This window comes from Pelodiscus sinensis, chromosome 1 (genome assembly GCF_049634645.1).
Source record: "Pelodiscus sinensis isolate JC-2024 chromosome 1, ASM4963464v1, whole genome shotgun sequence".
NCBI lineage: Eukaryota > Metazoa > Chordata > Testudines > Trionychidae > Pelodiscus > Pelodiscus sinensis.
The window spans coordinates 7828542-7853230 of NC_134711.1; the positions used below are offsets into that span (position 1 = coordinate 7828542).

The window sequence follows — 24689 nt, forward strand, 5'->3', positions numbered from 1 at the left end:
CCATGGATTTGTGTACGTTTAGCCTTTCTAAATAGTTCCTAACCTGTTCTTTCCCCACCAAGGGATGTCCACCTTCCTCCCATAGAGTGTCACTTAGCGCATTAGTCTGGGAATTGACCTTGCCCGTGAAGACAGAGGCAAAGAAAGCATTAAGTACTTCAGCTTTCCCCACATCATCACTAGGTTACCGCCCTCTTCCACTAGGGGCCGCACACCCTCTCTGATCACCTTCTTGCTAACATGCCTGTAGAAACCTCTCGTTATCCTTCACATCCCTTGCGAGTCGCCACTCCAATTGCGCTTTCGCCTTCCTGATAACCCCCCGGCATTCTCGAGCTATACATTTATAGCCCTCCCTAGGCATCTGTCCAAGCTTCCACTTTTTGTAAGCTCCCTTTTTGTGTTTAAGTTCACCAAGGATTTCCCCAGTGAGCCAATCCGGTCTCCTACCATATTTGCTTCTCTTGCTATGCTTCGGGATGGTTTCTTTCTGTGCCTTCAATAAGGCTTCTTTAAAATACTGTCAGCTGTCCTGGACTCCTTTCCCCTTCATGTTAGCATCCCAGGGGATTCTGCCCATCAGGTCTCTGAGGGAATCGAAGTCTGCTTTTCTCAAGTTCAAGGTGTGTATTTTACTACTCTCTTTTCTTCCTTTGGTCAGGATCCTGAAATCGACCATCTCGTGATCACTGCTTCCCAGGTTGTCACCTCCCCTCTACTTCCCCTATTAGCTCCTCCCTTTTTGTGAGCAGCAGGTCAAGCTGCGCATAGCCTCTGGTCGGATCCTGCAGCACTTGTACCAAGAAGCTATCTCCAACGTTCTCCAAAAACTTCCTGGATTGTCTGTGTACTGCCGTATTGGTCTGCCAACAGATGTCAGGGTGATTAAAGTCCCCGGTGAGAACCAGGGCCTGCGATCTGGAAACTTCTCTCAGTTGTCCGAAGAAAGCCTCATCTACCTCATCCTCCTGATTCGGCAGCCTGTAGCAGACACCAACCACAACATCACTTCTGTTGCTTACACCTCTAAACTTGACCCATAGACTCTCAACAGGCTTTTCTCCCTCTATATGCTGGAGTTCTGAGCAATCATAGTGCTCTCTTACATACAGTGCAACTCCTCCTTTTTCCCCTGACTGTTCTTCCTCAACAGCACTATAGTTCCACCTACTGCCCACCAGAGGCCACTGTGGCACCAAGCAGCTGGCTGCATTCATGCTATTGGTTGTCCTTGCACCACAGTGGCTTCTGGTGGGTATGTCGAACTGCAGCACCACTTGGGCAGAATGTATGTTTTGTGCAACACATGACTTCTGCATGTGCACAGTAGCGCATGATTTCCCAAGGAATAATATGAAAATCATCCTACACACAGTCTATGAAAAATACTAGGAATATGTATTCACTTCTGGGCATTCCAAACCCCTCATGCAGGAGCACGTGTAAATGAATGAACATACTTCCCACAACTATTTATAACCTCTCAAATAAGTTTCATTCAATCAGAGCAAAGTACACATTCAACCGTGACTTTTTAAGAACAGCCACTTGTAAATTTGAGTTCAAAAACGCATCTGAACCATTTTCTGAAAGGCAAAGCAGCACTAATGAAGTGCTCTAGTAAACTCACAAGATGTCCATAAAGCGACTCCTTGTCGCTTTTGAAGATGACCATGAAGTTACTGGAGTTTTTTTTCCACTTTAGATTCCAACATGTAAAAAGGAATACTAGAATAATATTTGTATCCTATGACAAAATAGGTAAGCCTCAGCATGTTTTAAAAGGCAACAACTCTCGTGATACACATTCTATACTTAGTGCAGAATTTGTGCTGCTTTAGCTTGCACTTCTGCCACTACATTTCTGAGCTAAATTTTGCATATTATATGGCCAAAATATCAGAGAAAAAGGCACAGTCAACAAAAACTACACTTGCACACTTAGGGGAGTTAGGGCTTCTGGCTGCCTCTCAAATGACATTTCTGGACCTAACCTCTCACTTCCCTGGATGCTAGCACACAGAGAAAAACTGCTTCACAATACTCTACCAGAGATATGAGTGACAGGGAAGGATTCCGAGAGGACCCCCATTCAGTCACTCAGGCAAGCCTGGGTGAGCAAGAAAAGCAAATCCAGAGCCTCTCGTTCCTTCTCTTTTCTTCCTGTATGTCCTTGCTTTTTCCTTTCAAACAATAGCCACTATAACAAAACAAGTATCTGATTTGAGGGTACCTCTAAACAATAATGCAAGACCTGCATCACAGCCATTGCTGGTCCCAGGTAATTTTATAGTTGTGAGAGCCTAATAAAGATTGTTATGTAAACATTCAGGCTCAGCCTGGAGGGAATCACAGAGCCCAGAAACCAGCCCCTACCCAAACATCTACACTGAAATTTTACAGCTCCATGGCCCAACCCCTATGAGCCTGGGTCAACTGACCTGGGCTCAGACTCAGTGCTGTGAGTTTTTTCTAAATCACAGTGTAGACATACCTTGAGGGATCAGATAGAATGCTCTGGAGCATAGGAAGCAGCTTCCCCAGCAATATTGTTTGGCTACATGATTACATTTCTTTAAGTCTGCATTCTACTGTGCTTGCAGCTCATAGGACTTAAAATATTAAGCTATTATTCCTTGGTTACAAGACTTCTCTGTATTCTAACCTAACCAACCTAAAAGACCATGGAATGGAAAAACTATTTTGGATATTTTGCCGGAGTACAGCAGAGTCACAAGCGCCAAGATTGGCACAAGAGATTATTTTCTACTCAGAATGCTGAAAAAATGCATTTACCTATCTTAATGAATCGACAGGGGAACATCTGTTCATCAATTTTATGCTTCAAGGTGAATGTTTCTTTGTTATAATCATTCTTTAAGCCACTGTGGAAAAAATAAATAAAGTTACTAAATTTTACCTTGTATTTTAGAACTAACTAATAAATGCAACCTAGGTCATGTCTAATGTGATATTTTGATTTTACTACTGATTCATAAGCAAGCATGCTGGACTAGTGTCTGGATTGCTATCAGCCACTCCACCTCCAAAGGAGGTGGCATGCCTAACAATATGAACAAGGAATTGAAGTCAGGAGACATTTATTCTGTTCCTGTCTCTGCTGACTCCAACTGTAACTTTAGGCAAGTCACTTCCCTAATTCAGCTTTCCTTTGCAAGCCATAGATAAGAATACTTGCCCCTCTCATGGGAACATTGTAAGAATTAACGGATTTCCAGATGAAAAGTACTACATAAAGTCTAGTTTTATCAAAAAAATATACATAAATCAATAATTCCTGGCAAACTGAGAAGTCAAATGTTTTAATGAATTACAAATGACACAAAGACCTCAACTATACCAGCTAACTAGTAGCATACTATTTCAATCCTTCCCTCTTACCATCAAGCTGGTCCACAATTCAAGTACTAAGCAATAGCAATTTTTTTAAAAAAAGGACTCATTTGAGGTAGCTCCTATTTAAAGATGCTTTTGAAATCCTACTACAGGGTCTTACAGGAATATGTACAAGGTTCCCCATGTCATATGTTTTCAACTTGGTAAGGCAGCACTAGTCTGATTCAGGGGCGGTCCATCCATATAGGCGAACTAGGCGGTCACCTAGGGCGCCAAGTTAAATGGAGTGCCAAAATGGTGGCACAATATTGTTGAGGGGTTTGGAGGTGGGGGCGCCAATTGCATGGTTTGCCTAGGGTGCCAGTTGCTGACAGCTAGTCTAGGGCCGCCCCGGTCTGATTCTTTGATCAAGGAAGTGCAGTCAGCAAGTACTGAACTACTTCAACAAACTAGGAACATGCTCCCCACAACTCGGCTTTCTTGTTGCAGGCCTCCATCTAACATTGGCTCTTGCTGTATAGCTCTTCTTAGCTTGATCTAAAAATTATCTGTCCCTTTCACTTAGGCCAGAGACTGACTAGGTAGCCTTCTCAAACTTACATTAATTATTCTAATATCCATGACAAGTCTAAAACTGGCAATGAACCTGCCTCCTTACATAAAATATCTGTCACTGGACTACCAAATCAAGTGACTTTAAACAAAGGAAATAAATTAGTTTTGTACTTTGCCCTTTGACAGATCAATATGAAGAAAGGTAATGCAGCGGAGTAGTCCAGACCTGTACTATTAAGTTTCCCACAACTGGAACTCAAATTTAGTTAAGAGTCTCAGGTACGCAGAAGAAAGGAATCAAGTGTTGCACCCTGGCTCTTCAAAACCTCCAGGATTTCACTCTCTGCAACTCCTCTGATTAGAACAAGGTAGGGAAGGTTTCCCAGAACTAAATTTTGGAACATATGTTCCCTGGCCTGGACCGTATCACATCTGTTATCTGGCATGGACTCTACATGGGGTTATAGGAGCCAACACAGGCCACCATTTTGCACTGTTAATGAGTGCCATGTGGGAGAAGAGGGGAGGAAAGAACACTTTGGTCCAGCCTTGGATTTAGATGATTTACAAGTTGTTGAAATCATCTCTTACCTGGATAATAGATCTGTCATATTTTCTTCGTTCATCCCACCAAAGACTTTAAACTTCTTTAAATTGCAGACATGAGTCTTCTCATATTTGCCAAAGGTGATGCTTTGGACTATGGCAGGTCTTTCGAGTTTCAGAATCAAATACTGTGGAAAGAGGAAAAAGGAAGAATGAATTTGAGTACCAAAATAAAGGCTGTGGAGTGCATACCTGAACGGAGGGAAATTACAGCCTTTACATTACCACTGTAATGAAAAGTTGTAAATTTCCCCAGAGGCTGGAGGACAACATGTGCACTCCACATATTGTTCTTGCCTGTGAATAAGATTAAAACTAAACTAAAGGAAGATTTGGGTTGCATAGTAGGAACTACTGCTTTTTACACAACCAGAAAATAAGTCAGACCCCGTATGCTTTTCCAGGCCTTGTGTATTCCTTCTGGGAGTTGGAAGTATGACTTCAGATAGCATAGCAAGCTACGTCTAGGCTCTGGATAACTGACTCAGCTATGCGCTAATGCCTGAAGTAATGCTTAACTCAAAAGTACATTCTCTGTTGATTAAATCTCTCCTAGATGCTCTCACGCAAATTCCATTAATTTCATTTCAGAGACTACCTGGTCCCAGAGCAAAAAGTGAGCCACTAAAAGCTTGGTTCATAGGTAGCAGATGAATAAACTGCCTATAAACCATATCAAATGAAATCTGGAAATTCATCTGCTATTCGTAGCTTTTCCTAGTCTACAGGGAAACCAATCAGAAGGGTTTGGCTCACAAGGATCTGCTTTTAACTGCCCTGCGTGCAGAGGAACATCCGTGCGAGGCTTGAGAGGGGTTGCATACTTCACATTTTCCAGTCCTAGCAGTCACTTTAACAAAAACTGCATGAGGGAACGAGTCCTGCTTCGTAAGTACCTGTGAAGGGAAATGTTCCTGAAGAATAAACTAGGAAGACACCAGGAATTTTGGTAGATCTGAGTGCAAATATTCCCTCTGGCTGAAGAGATCAAAGTGTTTGTTCTATTTTTGTTGGAAATAATCTAGAAATTACTCCAGAGTAAAGATATTAAATTTAGATCAATCAACCAATCGAATAGTTGATATAATTTGCATTGTCTATTCGATTAGTCAATAAGGGCTCCTCTGCCTTTGAAATGTAGCAAGAGCCCCTGGCTGGCTCCCAGCTCCCTGCTTTTGAAATGTACAAGAGCCCTTGTACATTTCAAAAGCAAAGCACCACCAGGAGCGCAGGGTCAAGAGGGAACAGCTTGAGTCCCTCGCTGGCCATGTTCCTCGCAGCACTTCCCGGGAGGGCTCTTGTACATTTCAAAAGCAGGAAGCATGGCACCAGCAGGAGACTGTTTGAGTCCCCAGCACGCCCCAGGCTCGCTGCAGCAATTCTGCTTCTGAAATGTATCAAGAGCTCTCCTCTTGCTGCATTTCAAAGGCAGAAGTGCTGTCAGTTCCCCACTATGCCCCGCCCCTTCTCCTCAGAGATGGTGCTGGGGGGAGGAGGGGAAAGAAAGAACCAGCTTTTAAGCCAGCTCCCCACAGCACTGGATCCTGCTCCCCCTGCTAGCTGCCTCTCTCTGATAGAGGCAAGGGGGGGAGGGAGGAGAGAAGAGGAAGCAACTAGTCGAGTTGCTTATCGGACAGATGACTAGTCGCTTACATCCTTTACTCCAGACTAGCAGATCTTGTTCTGCTCCCTCGAGTCACACCAAGGAGCTCTACAATGGGATGATCGCAGCCACACAAAAATAAAATAAGAGGTTGAACAATGTACAGTAAACTCCACTGTCTTCCCCTTGATTGGTCACAAAAACCTCAACAGAAGCTACTGTATGAACAGACATGTGCAATATTCTAGAAACCATTCCACTGCAAACTACATGGGGAAAGGGGAGTCCAACCATAAAACAGTGCTGCAGATTCAAACATGGCTAGCATTTTAAGTTTAATTATTTTAATACTAGCTGGAGTTACCCAGCGTTGCTCGGGAAACCGGAACAACAAAATGTAGAAAAACAGTAATCCATTATCTTTTTTGAATGGTAGAAAAGTTGCACTGATTTCTATAGGGATTAAAATATTGGTCCGCGTCATCCCCCTGGGGGGAAGGAAGGGGGAGAGAGGGTGCGCGCGATCCCAGGTGGAGGGGAGGTTACATGCAGGAGAGGCACCCCAGCTCGCACCTGGGGCTGCAGGTGCCACGGGGGCAGGGCAGGTGCCCGAGCCATTGTGCACGTGGGGTGTCGGGGCACTGCGTGCCGGCATGCATTGGGGGAGGGGGGGAAGGAGAGAAGAGAGGGTCACTTATGTAATCTCATGGGTGGGAGGCGGTGAGTCCTGGACCGTTGGGAGCCACAGGCAGCAGGCATGGGACTTAGGGTGTGTGGGGCAGCCCCTGCAACAACGCAGCGGGTTACTTTTTTATTTTTACAGCTTGAGCTCGGGACCGATCAGGTCGAAAAGTACCTTAAAACCTTCTCCTGGATGAAACATTATCCCATGAAAAGTTTGGTTATGGTAGCTCTTATAATGTCCAAGCACAAACTTAATCTAATATATAAAAAGAGAATGTTTAAGCGACCAACTCCATAGAACTTAAACACAGTGACTGCTTTCAAAGTCCCAGAGTAGAGCCAGATGTTTTTAGAGAATCCTGTATTGATACAGAATTTGTTGCCACATACACCTCTGCAAAAGCGATCCATGGATATCCACTTTGACATCCAAGGATTCAGATACCGACAAATATAAAGCAGGTATCCTCAAATTTGCAGTGTTCTAGATGCAAAATTTTATCTGCATCTGCAACCAAAAAAGTGACCTGTGGATATTCATAGCCACATTTGCAGATGTGAATATCTGTGGGAATAAAGCAGATTTGTGGATTTTCAGGGGTCTGCTTATTTATCTCCAAAGCAGGTGCTGCACAGAAACAGCCATGCAAACTGCTGAAGCTGCCCTGCCAACATGCTTCAAACTTCACCTAGAATTACAATTTATAATGGGGCAATTTGTTCTCCACAACCAGTAAGACAGACCTTTCTGCTTGGTCTTTCTGCTACAACTCCACAATACAGTCATCTCTAAATATCCCTAGAAACCAGACTGAGCCCAAAACCACACTATATAAAGGGCAGTAAAAAAAATTAAAAACTAAGTTTAAGAGCAAGAGCAGGCCCTCATTATGTGTTTATACAACATCTAGCACAATGGGATCATGATTTCAGTGGCATCTTCTAAATGCTACTGTAAAACTCAGGCTCAGAAAAATTAGACAGACTGATGAAAACATACTTCCATCAATAATAATCAAAGTCTTCAGATAGGCCGAGTAAGAAAGAAACAGAGTTCAGGCTTTTTTGTATATACAGCAAAACTCCATTAGTCCAGCATCCAATGCTGCGGGACTCCTGATGGTCTGGCACTATCAGGAACCCGGAAGTGCTGGGGCAGCCGGACAGGCTTCCCCCATTCAGCTGCTGCTGAAACTGACCAGCAGCTGAATCGGGGAAGCCGGGAGCAGAGCAGCTGGGGTGCTGCCGGGTTGGTCTGGTAGCGCTGCCCCTCGGGGCTGCGGGACCAACCCGGCAGCACCCCAACTGCTCTTGGGGACGCCTGGGGCAGAGCAGCTGGAGTGCCGCCGGGTTGGTCCCGCAGCGCCAAAGGACTGTGAAGCTCTCCTGACTGTACAGCTGAGGAGGTTCTGAAGTGTTTGGAAGGAAACTGAGGTTCCCATTTTCCTTCAGCCCTGGGAGGACTCAGGGGAGTGTTTCTCACACTCACACTCACACTCACCGCCCCCTAAGAATTTCAAAGCAGAATGTATAATAGGTCATATATGCCCTGTTGAAACCCTGTAGTGAATTATAAGTAAAGATTTTATACATGAAGCACCAATAGGTGCAGTGCCTAGTGTTTATATTAAATCAGTTGAAGTATTTCAAGAGTTGGCGTTCATATAAAATATTTGTTCACTAAGAAAATCATATCGTACCCTCCTTGAGGCTGACTGACAACTGCTAGTACCATCAACATTCAGGGATTTGCATTATGATTCTGAGGTTTAACTCTGGTTAAGATTTCTGAGAAGTCCTTTCAAAAACCCCCACACCACACACCTTGGCCTCTGCTTCAAAGAGAGGGGTAAATTGAGGTACAAGAAAAAGGGGAATGAAACGAAGTTAGACATGACCTTAGCAACCACTACCCAGTCACACTAGCATAAAAAGTATCTGACCCCAAGTGTCATAATGGGAATGCAGCTCTTTTGAAGATCTAGCCCATGCCACATGTTCAACGTATGTGTGCATTTAAAACATACAGCCTAACAAGTTTTAACAATATATTTCAAAATCACGCTCAGATATGAGCTACACAGCAGTAGCAGAACCAAAAGGTCAAATTGAGATTACGCAGAACAAAATCAGTCTTTACTCTGCAGGGATAAAAAAAAAAATCTTTTGAAACAGACTATGTACTTGACAAATAGAAGCTGCCTCTTAGGAAGGCTTTTTTTGTTTTTTAAATGAGGATGGAATACTTCTGTATTAGCTCCAACAAATTTCTCCTGAGCTAAGATGATGAATTAGACATTTGAAGTCTTATCTACCTGACATCCATGCAATTTGACTCAACAAATTCTTTCCAACATTAACAATGTCAGTTCCCAATAAGCAGCTGTCAGTTTTGTCCTGCAGCTAAATGCATCTCATTAGGAGGTGGTACTGTATTATTTTTTTAAATAGAGATAAATTAATACCATAATATTTCTTAAAATCAGACAATGCTATGGACACAGTTCACTGCATTAAAGGCCTCCTCTTTGTATAACAAGAATTATATATAAAAAAAACTTTGCTTTTGTATATTGTCAACCAGGGAAGCCACGTTGTTGAACTTACATTGTACAAAATCAGAGTATAAATACAGCTGTTAGGATTCTCTTTCATAAAATGAAAAGTCTGGTCTCCAGTGCTAACAATTATTACTTATATTTCCTTTGTAAAATCTAGAACTAATATGAAAATAGAGAATACACCAGATTCTTCCTGGCAAAGTTTCTATTTCACAGGTTTATCATCCTACATATAACTTCTGGATCATTCAATTTCAAGAGTGGATCCAGAAAGTATCCAGTTTAACGAACAGCTGTGATTTATTTCCTTTCATTGGAACTCATTCATAATCAACTCATGGCCTTCAAGGCCACAAGAGTCATTTAACTCTACCATAACTACATAACTGGAAAACCCATTTATTAAACAACACAAGGGGTAGTATTTCAGATGTTTCAGTATTATGTTGAGGTTTTAGACTTCCACTTTGAATTTCTATTTCAATGAACAACTTTACAAACACGCTACTGTACCAAAAAATGGAAGTACAGTTCCCCCAATTTCTCTTCATATTAGTAGATTTTCTTGTATTCTACTCATTCTTTATTACTTGACAATTAGCCCATCATAAGACAGGATTTTCAGGTCTCTCCTCCACCTTGGTCTTCTCTCCTGAGCACACTCTTGCTCTCTCTCAGCTCTCCTCCTGCCTCTCTCCCCCCTCCGTTTCTCCCCATCCTCCTTTCCCCTTCCCCTCCCACCATGGCGCTCGCCTTAGTGCTGCCTGCTCAGCCGGGCTGCCACAAGGGAAGGGGACGAGGTGGTGATGTACATGGCCGGGGGCAGGGCCGGTTACATCACCGCCCCACCCCCCTTTTCCCTCCTGCCACCGGGGAGCCCAAATAGTCACTTGCGCCACTGGCTCCCCCACAGTAACCCGGCTGAGGGGCGTAGCACTCAGCTGAGCGCCATAGCAGGAGAGGAGGGGGGGAAGGGTGATGTACATTGGGCTACTATATATATGATGCCCATCATATGTGCCTTTCAAAATAGGGATGTTAAATTTAGATTAACTAACTAATGGAATTATCAATGGGATTTCCATCAACTATTCAATTAGTCAATAAGGATTAGCATGTTCACCTTTCAGATGTACAAGAGCCCCAGCAAGGCTTAAGCAATTTTAGCATTTTGCTAAAAACTGCATTTCATCTAAAAAATAGCTGCACTGAAATGCTAGATAAAATGAACCCCTGTGTGAATGCTAGACTGAGTCAAAATAATAAACGCTCTATTCACAAACAGGTAGGAATGCTGGAGGGTGCCTAAAATGACAAAGATGCTAAGCCCTTAGTTTATATAAATTTAAGCAAGGCCTGATCTGCTCTACACCTTTGGGGAAAAAAATAAGTCCAAAAAGTTTACTACACTCCTAGTTAGGGAGGTTAAATATCAGTTAATCGACTATGAACCTCATAATTTTTATCGGTTACTTGACTATTCTATATCCCTCAGGGGTGGGGCCGGCAGTCAGTGCTCTCCAGCCCCACTACCAAGGAGCCCCCTGTCACTCTGTGCTGCGATTGCTATGGGAGGCAGCAGCACGGGTTTCTAGGCAGGAGCTGGTCTGTGAGGGGAGTCAATTTAAAAGTCAGCTTTCACTGCTAACTGGCTGCCTATTGCCCCACCGCTGTTGCCTCTGATACAGTCAGCAGTGCAGGATGGCAGCAGCCCCTATTGGGAAAGGGGGAAGAGGAGAAGAGGTGAGAAATCTGAGCTGCCGGACACAGCAGGAGCCAGAACTGAGCCAAGCTGCCTGGCTCCCAATACACTTTAAATGCAGGGCCACAGCAGGGGTAGGTCCCAGACCCAGTGCAAGCCAGGACTGAGCTGGGTTGCTCATCAGCCTGCAAAAAATGTACTGGGGGGAGGGGAAGAATGCATGTAGTCTATAGCATTAACCAATAAGCAAAAGCCTATCGATTAATCAGCTACACTATTACATCCCAACTCCCAGTTTCTATTCTGCAACCTATATGCACTTGTTTTTATTATTTCTATACCCCTTACAACTGTAGTATCTAAGCACTGATATCTACAAATTGGACCTTCCTTGTCCAGCACCCTTGGGACCTGAGTGGTCCTGAATGAGGGGATATGCCGGGGCAGGGGAAGTCCCTCCCAACATGGCCTGTGCTGTTCTTCTGCCACAGGCTAGGGCTCTGGCCTGATGTTGAGCCTGGGCTCATTGGTTAACTTTCATTGTTACACGCAGGTTCCCAGTATGCACAGGGAGCTGGCATGTATGAGGCAGCGGGGGGGGAGGGGGGGGGGAGGGAAGGGAGGAGAGCAGGTGCTTCTGCCTCCCCCAGTTTAACCAATGAAATGTTCATGGGTTACATATTTGATTAAACACAATTTAACATCCCTAATGAGAAGGCTAGGAAACCATAGCTAAACAGTTACTTCATTACCAAAAAGGTTACAGAGTTGGGGATGATGGTTCCAACTCTGCTTCTGACCTATGTAAATAGCAATATGATGCCACTATAGAATTTGGTTTGCCACTTGTTTAAAAAATTGTTGGGGGAATTTACTTACCAAAAAAATGTTAATTTTTTTTTAAAAGTTCCAAAGTCAAACACCCAAAAAATTAGAAGATATCAGTGGAAGTTATGCTTTAAACATATAATGCTCTATAAATGTTCAGTACTCTAAAAATATCAGTGCATAGATGCTTCAAGTTGAACATACTAAATTAGTGAATACCTCTGAACTGAATTGTCTCTCAGATCCCACCTATAAAATGGACTGACAACCCATTCTGCTAGACTCTGGACAAATAAAGTATAAAAGGACTGTCTCTGTCCCCAAAAGGTTAAAATGTAAGTATAGAGACAAAAAAAAAAACCCCCCACAGACTGAAACAGACATGACAAAGGTCAAGGAAACAACACAATAACAATTGTTGGCATGATAGGCAGAGATATCAGCAACTCATCACCTCCACTACAGCGGCTGTGACTAGTAATTCAAGCTTTGAAAACTATTAGGAAAAGAGGGAAATGACCCTTCTTAGTAATAATATTATGCCTAATATATGGTTTTTACTCTGATTCCAATTCGACCCTATCATTTAAAACACCACTAATATGCTAAATGACAATTATGGGAAACTTCAAAACCATTAGGGAGCTAAATGTTCATTTACTGATGTTAATTCTAAAAATAGGAGTGAGTAAGCTTCTAATTTGTCTTCACAATGAGAATACAGGTGACATGCGAAGTCAAGCACTCTGAAGGAACTGAGCTATAGACTAAGGGATAACACCTAGGGGAAAAGTTTAATTTCAAACAGTTTTTTACCCCAAACTAGGATAGATACACCAGTCTTCAGTTCTAGAGAACTAGAATCTTGCCAAACAATCTAGGAAAGAAAGAGGCTCATTGCTCTGAATATACCACGTGATTTTTTCCTTCATACTTGATACTACAAAGTAAAAACATGCTGCATGCAACATAAGCTGTAAAGAAGGGGAAAATAGAAGACTGATATCAAGAAAGTTATTCTACAATTTACAAATCAACATATGTGCTGTACAAGATGAAAGTTACTTGTTTTTAACTGAGCAGGTGGCATGTGAAATATGCATTTTTTGGTTTTCCTTCAAGCTGTGGCACGTGTTCCCCAAATCAGAACAAGCGCTCATACTGTAGGGCTGAAGATCAAAGCCGCTAACTTAAGTTATAGTCATTTGGTTCCACTGCCCCAGGGACAGTGTGACAGGTCAGGGTCTATAGACTAAAATATATTAAGAGATGGGTACGAAACTATAGGGTCAGCTCTTTTGGTTCTCTGATAATCCTCCAGGAGCATCGGTGCGCACTGACATGACCCAGCTCCCCTTCTCCTGTCAAGATCCCATCTGAAGAAGGGGGAATTCCATGAGAGTGAGTGCTGATAGAGAGGGGTGTCAAGGGGCTCCCCAGGAGTGGGGTGGGAGTGCACTGGCTGCCGCCCCTGCTTCTGGGGACTACTGAATAGTTGTGTAACTGCTACAATCTCATGAGGTTACACAACCATTCCATTACACGATATCTAACATCCCTACCCTGGACCAGGTCTGGATGAAGGAGAAGCTCTGGCAGGCCTACCACAAGGCCAAGGAGCAGAGTGGATGTTCCGGGGTGGCACCGCACACATGCCACTATTTCGAGTAGCTGGAGGCCATCCTGGGACGTAAGAAGGGGGGGGAGGAAAGGCACACAGCAGGAAAGTAGAGGCCCTTTGTAGAGAGGCACAGGGGAAGTGTCTCTCAGTTGGCCTTGGACAGAATTCTCCCCCTCATGAGCAAAGCCCCTTGATATGTTCTCCGTATGGGGCTGGTGTCCAGTTGCTCATATGCCCTGACCAGTTGTTCAGGTTCTGCCCCCGACCCTGGCATAAGTATCCCCCCCGCCCCCTCCTTGCTCTCTCATAGGTTGTGGAGCACAAACCAGGGGATGTTGCAGTCGCTGAGGTCCAGCCAGGTGAGGGCATTGAAGTGTCCCTTGTGATCTACTAGGGCCTGCAGCACCATGGTGAAATACCCCTTCCTGTTTATGTAGTGCAAGGCATGGTGGTTGGGGGCCAGGAGGGAGATGTGCATGCAGCCTATGTCCCCCTTTCCCTCCACAGTTGGGGAAGCCCACAGTGGCCAAGCCATTGACGATGGTGTCCATGTTGCCCAGCATGACAATCCACCATAGCAGCACATGGTTGATGGCCTCAGCTACCTGCAGGAGCATGGACCCAGCTATGGATTTCTCCATGCTGAACTGATTCCCGATGGAGCAGTAGGTATCTGGCATGGTGAGCTTCCACAAGACCATGGTGACATGCTTGTGTATGGGGATGGCAGGTCTCAGTTCCGGATGTAAGCAGCTAGTCAACTATCCAACAAGCATAAGCTTATCAGATAGTTGAGCTGAGTCAACAAGTCGCTCCCCCCCCACTCCCCTGCTTCTATCAGAGATAGCAAGGGGGAGGGGAGGAAGCAGGAGCCAGTGCTGGGGGAAACTGGCTTAAAAGCCAGTTCCCGCAGCACCGTCTCCAGGGTGTTGCCTGCCCTCTCCCCGCTGCCTTTATTAGAAGCAGTAGGAGCGGGGCGAAGATAAGGGGGGCTGCTGCAAGCAGCCCCTATCCATAGGGATGTAGCAGGGAGCAGGAAGATCAGAGCCTGCAATCCAGGCTGGTCCTTCTCCTATTGGAGCAGCATGAAGGCAGTTTGCATGAACTGCGCCATGATGTACAGCATGAGGCCCATGAGCCTGGCACTGCTTTGCAGCAGCTCCTGCTCCATGCTTCGTGTGCTGTGGGGTCTGCAAGGGCAACCAGAACACATTGCATCTGTTCTCTGTCCTGTGAGAGGGGAGGCAGTGGAGGAGTGGCTCATGTGACGTGGCCATAGGGAGGAGCCCTGAATGCACAACCTTGCCTGACCAAGCAGCCTCAGAAGCATCTGCCCTCCTGGTGCCCTCCCCAGAGTGCGTTCAGGGGCTCTAAGTTCAAGGCAGGCTCCAATCAGTGTGGACATGCTATTTCAAAATAATTCTGATTAATTTCGATGCCCCCCCCCCCCCCCCCCCCCCGTAGTGGGACACGCTATTTCAATTTTATTAAAATCAGGAGTTATTTTGAAATTTCCTAACGTAGACATGCCCACAGCGTAGCAATACTCCAGCGAGGTCTCCATGTATGTACCTAAATAGCAATCTCCGAACAGAAACCTTGACCCACAAGATCTGAAAAGTACCATTCTTCACCACAGCTCGATGTCACTGAAAAAAATGCTTGACAACTATACACATTGTGAAATGTTTTCTCAATTTCAAAATCTTAGGCTAGGGAAACCTGTATCTGAATTTTTGTGCCAACAGAGATAATTGGAAATACTTTTGCTGCAAGGCCATAGACTTGCAAACTTGCTGGCTGGAGACACGTCAGTCACGCTGAATGGGTCTCATTGCTATAGAACAGAGTCAGTCTTGTGTATGTTTGTGAGCCTTTAGCCTGAAACTTAAGTCATCTTTTCAACCAAACATCTGCCCCAGATGGCAAGTCTTGTGGCATTTTCTCTTTCGATTAATTTTCGGATGTTTCTAAGTGTATGGGTAAGTGGAGGGTTACATTTGCAGCCCATTATGAGCATTCATAACTCTGGTTTGAGAGAAAGCAGAGTTCATAAGACACTAAATAGATTTAAAAGCAAAAGCAAAATCAGAAAAAAAAAATGGAAAAGTTGTGACCCAATGAAGTGAAGGTGACAAACAAGTACTATTCACGTTCTTCTCCTAGATGAAAATGAAAATCTCTTGTTGTCTGAATCAGGCAAAATTTAGACAGAGTAAAACAGCCAGTCTAGAAAATAAAGTAAACAAATGTAGCCAAAAGCATCAGTCAGAAGTAAGGCTAAGATTGTGTCACGATTAAAGTCAGACATGTCAAACAAAAAGTCACAGAAGCCCTGACCTGCCCATGATGTTTTCTAAAAGTAACCGTGACAAAACATGGGAGGGAGGTTAGTCCAGCATCCTCCACTGCTGCAGCTCCCACGGTGGCTGGCAACTCTGCAGGGGCAGAGGGGGCCTCTGCGCCATCCAACAGCTTCAGCCTGAACACAATAGGGCTGCCATGGCTCCCTCCCCACTCTGGCACAATAAATGCAGAAGTGAGGGCCAGCAAAAGTACCCCAAAACCTTATCCTCCAGGCTTTGGTATAAAGCTTCCCCCCCAAATCTTAACCTAGATTTTGGGGATTTAAAAAAAAAAAAAAAAAAAAAAAAAAAAAAACTCTGCTGCCACCACCGAAGTATTGATAAGAAAATCAGGGGAGAGATCACTTGGGAAATCTCACCCTAAAGTACAAACCAGGACACAACCATTAACCAATATCAGGTTAATAAAAAACAGAGAACTTTTATCACCACCACAATATTCCTGTTGCAGCATAATGACTAGATGGAAAAGTAATACTCATGGAGAAACTCCACCGTGGGCCTAGAACTTAGTTACAAAGGGAAGCCAAAACATTTTTTAAAAGTACACAAACCATAAAACAATTAAAACGGATCTATCTAAACTTTACTCTACATACAGAAAAGTGAAGAGTCTATTCTGGAGGGAGACATTCTGTCTGTACCCTTCAGTAGATGGAGAGAAACTGCCACAGAGACAAAGGAGGGAAAACCCCCAAAATTCCTTTGTCCCAGTTTGAAATTCCTACCTACATTTCTATTGGCTGCCTGCCACCTGGTTTAGGTAAGGGACATAACTAATCCCTTAGGCTGTGTCCAGACTCAGGGGTTTTTAGGAAAAAAGTAGCCTTTTTTCTAAAAAACTTCACCTGCGTCTAGACTGCAGCCGCGTTCTTTCGAAATTAAATCAAAAGAACACGGCTTTTCTTTCGACGGCGGTAAACCTCACTACACAAGGAAGAACGCCTTTTTTCGAAAGTGCTCTTTCAAAAAAGAGACGTTCTTGACTGCAAACAGGGAGTTTTCGAAAGAGAGCAGTATCTTTTGAAAGAGCATCTTTCGAAAGAGGCTTGCAGTCTAGACATAACCATAGTCTCCAGGATGCTGGCTAACCCTCATGATCACGACTGGGGCCAAAGCAGAAAAATGTCATGGATGTCTCAAATTTCGAAGCAATCTTCCCCTTATATACAAGTAGGACAAAATTACTGAGCTTGAAGACTGATAAAAGGAGCACTCTCTAATAGGGATGTTAGAGTTTAATCAATTTAACTGATACACTGATGCTTATCAGTTAATGGTACCTGTTGAGCTCAGCAGGCTGCTGGCTCCGCACCCCAGGGAGGTAGCTTCACTGCTGCAGCAAAGCCTCCTCCTTGGGAGCCGAGCGGCAAATAGCTGGGGGCCCTTCTCCCAGGGAGGCTTGCCTGTGGGCTCTACAGTCGACGTTAAGCTTTGTGCTGCAGAGCCCACAGCGTGTGTAACCACTAAGATTTTTAGCAGCTACACAGCAATCATCATATTAAAAGTTTGTTTTTTTTAAGCCTCCCTACCGAGATCTATATATTTTTAGAAACGTGAATCTATGAGTCTGTTCATGAGCTCCCCCAAAACAAGCTAGGAGCACCAAATTTAATATTCAGTTTCCTTTTCTCTTTCCTCAAAGCCAGGTCAGGGTTTGGTTGTGCCAAGAAAAACAGAAGCACCAGGTTGAGACTTTTTCATAACTTGGAAGGGGAAGGACTGTTTGGAGAGACTCTATACTTGCCAGTAGCCACCAGACCAGGTAAGTGGGGTCCCCTTGCCTGGGAATCAGCCCCTGCCAACTGCCATCCCTCCCGAGGCCCCGGGAGGGATAAGGAAGAGCGCTCCGCCAACTCCTGTGGACAAGCTAGTAGGTGGGGTGTGGGGTCCCTGCTGACCTGGGCCATCACCAGAAAGAAGCCAGGAGCCATCCCCACTGCCCACCCTGAGCCTCTGGTCACACCCTGCTACCCAATCACACCCTGCTCCCACAGTCCCAGCTACCTGCCCTGAGCCCCTCCTAAATTCCCCACACCGATTCCTGCAGTCCCTATACCCCAGCCTCCCGCCCTAAGCCCTCCATATCCCCAAGGTCCTGCTTTGACTCCTACACTCCTCACACTGCCAGTCCCCTGCCCTGAAGAATCCAGGAAATGCCACTTTCGTCTTCTAGATATTAGATCATGTAAAGGGCAAGCAGGATAGCAGATTTTACAAACATATAGAAATCTATTTCCTTACAAAAGCACTTACATTTATTGCGGGGGGGGGGGGGGGGGTGGAGAAATCAAAATAAACATTTTGAAAGAAAGTAGTAATAGAATGAACAGATTTTACTTCTCTGAGAAGCACTAGAAACCAATGTACCATGGTGGAAAGAAAGTAGGACACAGAGTTGTGACATTAAGTGAACAAATAGAACCATGTTCTAACAAAGCAAATGAGACAAAAGCAGAGGAAACAATGTACTGTTTCTAACAGTTTCCATGTTTAGAATTCTGGCAGAGTGAATGATGACCATAAAAAGGATGTGCCCTGTTCCAAGAACAGAATATTCTCACTAAAACAAGACTGATATGCATAAGAAATCTACCATAGCTGCTTGTATTGCTGAGGAGATACGGCCCCATGCATGGCAGATTCCCACCATTAGCTCACTGACAGCACAAGTTAAATCATTTTTAGTTTGATCTTGAAGTCCGAAATGAATAAAAAAGTACCTGCCAAATTCACTTGTGACAACAAGACTGATGGGTCAGGACCCCCTCAGCATTATTACCTAATGCACCAAGACCCCACTGAGGCTGCTTACCTTGGCAGCCTGGTCACCATGTAACCCTCTCTTCTTGAGCCTGACAGGCTAGCCTGCTGCAACATCGGGACACAGCCACAATCCAATGGCTGAAGACACACACTCATCAGCACAGCTTGAGATCTTTTCCCAGAACTCAAGTATATAGACCTTCTGGGAGCAGAGCGCTAAAATAAATCCATATTATGCTGTAGCATATATCTGTACAGTATAAGCTCATGAAATTCACCCTCTTCCTCAATATTAACGTAAGAACGGCCATATTGAGTCAGACTCAAAGGTCCATCTAGCCCAGTATCCTGTCTGCCAACAGTGGCCAATACCAGATGTCCCAGAGGGAGAGAACACAACAGGTAATAATCATATGATGCCTCTCTTGTCACCTATTTCCAGGCAAACAGAGGCTAAGGACACTATTCCTACCCATCCTGGTTAATAACCATTGATGGACCTAGCCTCCACAAACCTAGCTATTTTTTGAACCCTGTTCAAGTCCTAGTCTTCACCACATCCTCTGGCAAGGATGCCTATTAATTTCATTTGGTGACCCCTAGTTTTATATTGTGGGAATAGGTAAATAACTTTGCCTTATTCACTTTTTCTTTACCAGTCATGATTTTATAGACATCTATCATACCCCGCTTTAGTTTTCTCTTTTCTAAGCTGCAAAGTCCAAATCTTTTAATCTCTCTTCATATGGGACCGACTCCAAACCCCTAATCATTTTTGTTGCCCTTTTCTGAACCTTTTCCAATGCCAGTATATCTTTTTTGAGATGACGTGACCACATCTGTACTCAGTATTCAAGATGTGGGTGTACCATGTTTTTAATAAAGAGGCAATAAGATATTCTTTATCCCTTTTAAAATGATTCCTCACATTGTTTGCTTTTTTGACTTTCGCTACACAGAGTGGATGTTTTCAGAGAACAATCCACAATGACGCCAAGATCTCTCTCGGGTAGCTGTAGCTAAATTAGTCCCCATCATGTTGTATGAATAGTTGGGATTATTTTTTCCAATATGCATTACTTTTCATTTATTATCAACTTTAAATTTAATTTGCCATTCTGTTGCCCAAACACTTAGTTTGGTGAGATCTTTTTGAAGCTCTTCACAGTCTGCTTTGGTCTTAGCTATCTTGAGCAGTTTGCTATCATCTGCAAATTTTGCCACCTCACTGTTTACCCCTCTCTCTAAATCATTTATAAAAGAGTTGAATAGAACTGGTCCCAGGACAGACCCTGGCAGGACCCCACTAGTTATCTCTTACCACTTGGAAAACTTTCCATATATTCCTACCCTTTGTTTCCTGTCTTTTAACCAGTTATCAGTCCACGAATGGACCTTCCCTCTTAACCCATTATCACTTACTTTACTTAAAAGCCTTTGGTGAGGGACTTGGTCAAAAAAGTTTTCTGGAAATCTAAGTAAAATATCACCACTGGGTCCCCCCTTGTCCACATGTTTGCTGACCTCCTCAAAGAACTCTAGAAGATTAGAAAAGCATGATTTCCCTCACCAAATTATGTTCATCTGAGTCTGAAAATTATTATTATTTACTATAGTTTCAAGTAATTTGTCTAGTACTGACGTTAGTCTTATTGGTCTGTAATGGTCAGAATCACTGTTAGAGCCCTTTTTAAATATTGGCATCACGTTAGCTATCTTCCTGTCATTAGGTACAGAAGCTGATTTAAAGGATAAGTTACAAGCCACAGTTAACAGTTCTACAATTTCACATTTGAGTTCTTTCAGAACTCTTGGGTGAACGCCATCTGGTCCAGGCGACTTGTTACTGTTACTGTTACCAATTTGTTTCAAAATCTCCTCTAATGACATCTCAATCTGGGACAATTAGTCAGATTTGTCACCTAAAAAGAATGGCTCAGGTTTGGGGATCTCCCCCAATATCCTCAGCTGTGAAGATTGAAGCAAATAATTCATTGAGCTTCTCTGCAATGACTATCATCTCTGAGTGCTCCTTTAGCATCTCTATCATCCAAGGGCCCCACTGGTTGCTTAGCAGGCTTCCTGCTTCTCAAGAGATACAGACTCCTTGGACCCTGCCTCCAGGTAACAACTGGTTATTAATAAACCCAGTGTAAGTAAAAGCGATTTAAGTATAAAAGGTAGGACTTAAGTGGTCATAAGAGAGACAGTACACAGAACAAAGTAGATTAAGCAAATTAAAATAGAACAGGCAATTAACATTTGAAAGAAACTAGTTACATCATATCATTCTAACAGTCACCTAATACTCTTCTCAGACTAGACATTCTTCCAGCCTAGGCCCAGTTCCTTCCCCCAGTTCAGTGTTAATCCTTTCCAGCAGCCATCTTGGGTTGTGTAGCCAAGGAGAACTGACCACCTGGATTACTTCACTTCGGATCCTTAAACAGGTTTTGCACAAGGAGGGAATCCTTTGCAGTCAGTCTAAACTTCATCTCTGCTATTCTGGAAAAATACATTATCTAAGCTGGATTCCAAGATCAGGTGATATGGCCACATGTTTTGGTAGTATACCCACGATAGCCCCTCCTCCCAGACTTGCAAGGAAAACACCTCTATTCACATCTCACTGTCCTGAATATTGGATCTCGAGTGTTACTAATAGTCCTTAGCATAAATAGAACTACACCACCACAGGTTTATATTTCATATTTTTAACGTCCCATACAAGAATGATCCAAGCATAAAAATGGGATAATTATACCCAGTGGGTTATAACCTTTCCAATCATCTCACATAAAGCATATCCCACTTATGTCATATTCCCATAAAGAATATGGAATGCCCCAAAAAGGAGACTGCTTTAGAAGTCAAGGAGATAAACAGGCCCTAGCTGGAAATATAATTGAAACACTGCAAGAAAGATAATGTCTTAGAGCGGAGTGCTCAGACATTTATCAGTCAATAACAGCATGAATAACTCAGCTGTTTAATTTATATTACATCTGGAATACTACTAATCTAGGAGTATAAAATTTGGGACTTTGGAATCCCCAGTAGAGCTGAGTACTAATGCAAAATTAAAATACTTACCTGGGGAGGGTAGTTGCTTTCTGAAGACCACCTTGAAGACTGATCATTAGGCTTGTCTACTAAAATATTCCTAAAAAATGAAAAGCAAACGTAAGTTGACAATACTTTTTTTAAAATCCCCAAATGGCAAACAGTAGACAAGGCACTACATTTTAGTCAACAGCTCTTACAGTTTGAACAGAAACACATATGGTCTTGTCAACTAGGGATGTGATCGCTTATCTCACTCTTAATGGGGGAAGCTTATCAGTTCTGCTTAACCAGTGGGAGCTGACCAAGCTCCCTGCTCGCAGCAGGAGTGGGAAGCACTCCAGCCCAGCCAGCACAGCCCCCGTCTACAGTGGGGGCGAGGGAGCAGTCCCTTCTCCCACTCCACCTTTAATTGGTTAACTAGTTAACCATCATGTTTAACCTATTAAATGGGATTTTACATCCCTACAGTCAACAATTCATTTATGCAGTTATTCCTTTTGACTCTGCTGCATAATTGTGTGGCAGAACCTAGATTTTTAAAAGATAAGTCAAGCCTTTAGTGTTCACGGTTGTAAAGATACAGGTTGAATCTCCCTGGTCTGGTACACTTGGGAACAAGAGAATTTGCCAGCCCAGCCCACCACCGCTCTGCCATGGGCCCCATTGCCAGCTCGGCCAAGGCTCCCCATGGCCAAAAGCCCGGCCTCAAAGTGCAGAATAAGGAAACCCAACGTGCATATATTTTAAACATGTAACCTTGTTGGATTAAAGATCATTTTCAAAGTACGGAGGGATGATTTTAAAAACACAACTACTGGGATATTAACATTGTAAGTGCCCGATCAAACACACCCAGGACAATGAAATTATACATTTTAATCACACCCTCATTTATGCACTAAACTAGATGTAATATTGTTCTCTAAATCCTTACTGAAGCAGACGTGGTTTGCAGAAAACGGTGCCTTTAAATGGTGAGCAGCTACCCCACTGAAAGTATTTAGATAAAAGGGATGAACAGGTCCCAAAAAGTTAATTTCATATAAAAATTGTTTGCTGCTCCAGATTGAAGATCTAGCAACAAAAATTGAAGAGGATATTGTTCAATACTTTCAAATAAATGATAAAGACAAATATAAAGTAGAATCCTCCATGGGAGGCAGGAAGTAATATTTGAAAGTCAGTTGGTAAGCAGAACCTAACCTGAAAGAGCTCAAGAAAAATTAAAACAGGAGATAAAAAGGCTCCAAGAGATTAATAAAAACAGGTTCAGAAAAGTAGATTAGTAGTGGGAAACCAAAGTTTAGACACTACAGAGAAAAAGTTCCACTCTATTCTAGCAAAATCTGTTTGAAGACCTGTCGCAAAGCGGACAACACACATCAGTTTATTTCTTAAAATATAATTTATTGGCACAAATGTTTACAGAGGAGAGCAACATGTTATTTCATCAACTAAGATGAATCAGCAAATGATAGCTACACACTCCAGTGACATATGTGCAGCTATAAATCCTTTTGTTAACCTATGTACAGTAAAACTCTAATAGTCCAGCATCCAGTTGTCCGGTGTCAACTGGAATCTGGAACTACGCAAGTCAGCCGCTCTCACAGCCAGGCCGCCGTAAGCTACATGTGCACTCACGGCCCGCGCCGCTCCGCAGCACGCACAGCGTCCAGCTTGCATCTGCTAGTAGCCAGCCACTGAGCACAGGCAGCTGCTTCGGGATCCGCACATAAGGCTGGGGGAGAAGGGGGATTGGGTGACTGGAGGGAGGGAAGATGTTTGGATCTGGGGAGGGGACAGGAGAGGGATTGGTTTGGGCACAACGTCCCGGTCAGCTCATTGAAAAGCCGGCCGCACAGCACACATGCCCCAGCACATGGAGGGAGATTCGCGGCTGTACCAGCGGATACGGGATCCAAGCATAAGGTAGGGGGGAGAGGATTGGGCTGGGAGTATGCCCCCTTATAGTACCTCCTGGTACTCTGACAGATCCAATAATCCGGCACCACCTAGGTCCCAAAAGTGCCAGATTATCGGAAGTCCACTGTACTTCATATACTCCAAACTATGAACTTGTTCAAAAATATTTGTACGTAGCTGGCTTGCCAAAGATCAACAAAACAGAAGCTTAGATAAAGAATAACATACGTTTTCTTATGAACAATCATACATATGAAGAGTAGTAAAACTCCTAAACTTGATGGTTTCCCAGCAGAATTTTTACATTTAAAAGTAGAATGAGCAGGTCCATGGAGGGTTACCTTTTGTGCCATTTTGTTAAGGGAGGAACTTACTGCATGAAAGAAGCTACTGCTGCTCTTCCTGAAGATGGAAAAGACTGACCATATGCAGTTCTTTACAGGCCCTTGTCGTTGTTGAATCATAATTAAGAATTTAGCAAAAATACTAGCTAACCAAATGCAGTCCACACTGTCAATATACATAAAGGAAGATGACACTGGTTTAACTGATAGACAAATGTCAGAGTCTCAGAGAATTTGGAATCTTTTGTAGAGCCACGCGAAAAGAGACAGATTGCTTCTATCACCTGACACACAAAACGCTTTTGTCCAGGTTATCTCCAAGGATTCAGTCTGCGTCTTATCTGTAGGTTACTAAATTCAGGGCAATGTATTTTATGGTTCACTATGCCATATGTATTTGAAGAACTCATTTTTCTGCTTCTAGAGATTCAGAAACTCTCAATGTTACATGACGCCCTCTGACAGTCACCTTTTGAACATCATTCTGGGATTTTTGTTTGTTTTTTCACATTTGACAAAAACTATCACTCACTAGATTTAATTACCCCCATTAGCCTTTTTTTTTTTTTTTTTTTTTTTTTTAATAGCCACAGTGTCCTTTCAGTTTCTACTACTCATAACTTTGAGATTTGAAATTCAGCTTTAATTCATTTACAGAACGCAAATACAATGGAAATTCTATTGATGCACGTGCAATGCTTCAG

General features: G+C 43.4%; 1 protein-coding gene across 2 annotated transcripts in view; it reads right to left on the bottom strand.

Moving 5' to 3' along the window:
• Positions 1–24689, bottom strand: part of MKLN1 (muskelin 1) — a 173185-nt gene that overhangs the window by 130939 nt on the left and 17557 nt on the right. For both annotated transcript variants that reach the window (XM_075925725.1, XM_075925720.1), the window contains exons 2-4: positions 21743–21812; positions 4504–4646; positions 2797–2885 (exon numbers count right to left, since the gene is read on the bottom strand). In XM_075925725.1, coding sequence (XP_075781840.1) covers positions 2797–2885; positions 4504–4646; positions 21743–21812 — 302 coding nt within the window. The remainder of the gene's footprint in view (positions 1–2796; positions 2886–4503; positions 4647–21742; positions 21813–24689) is intronic.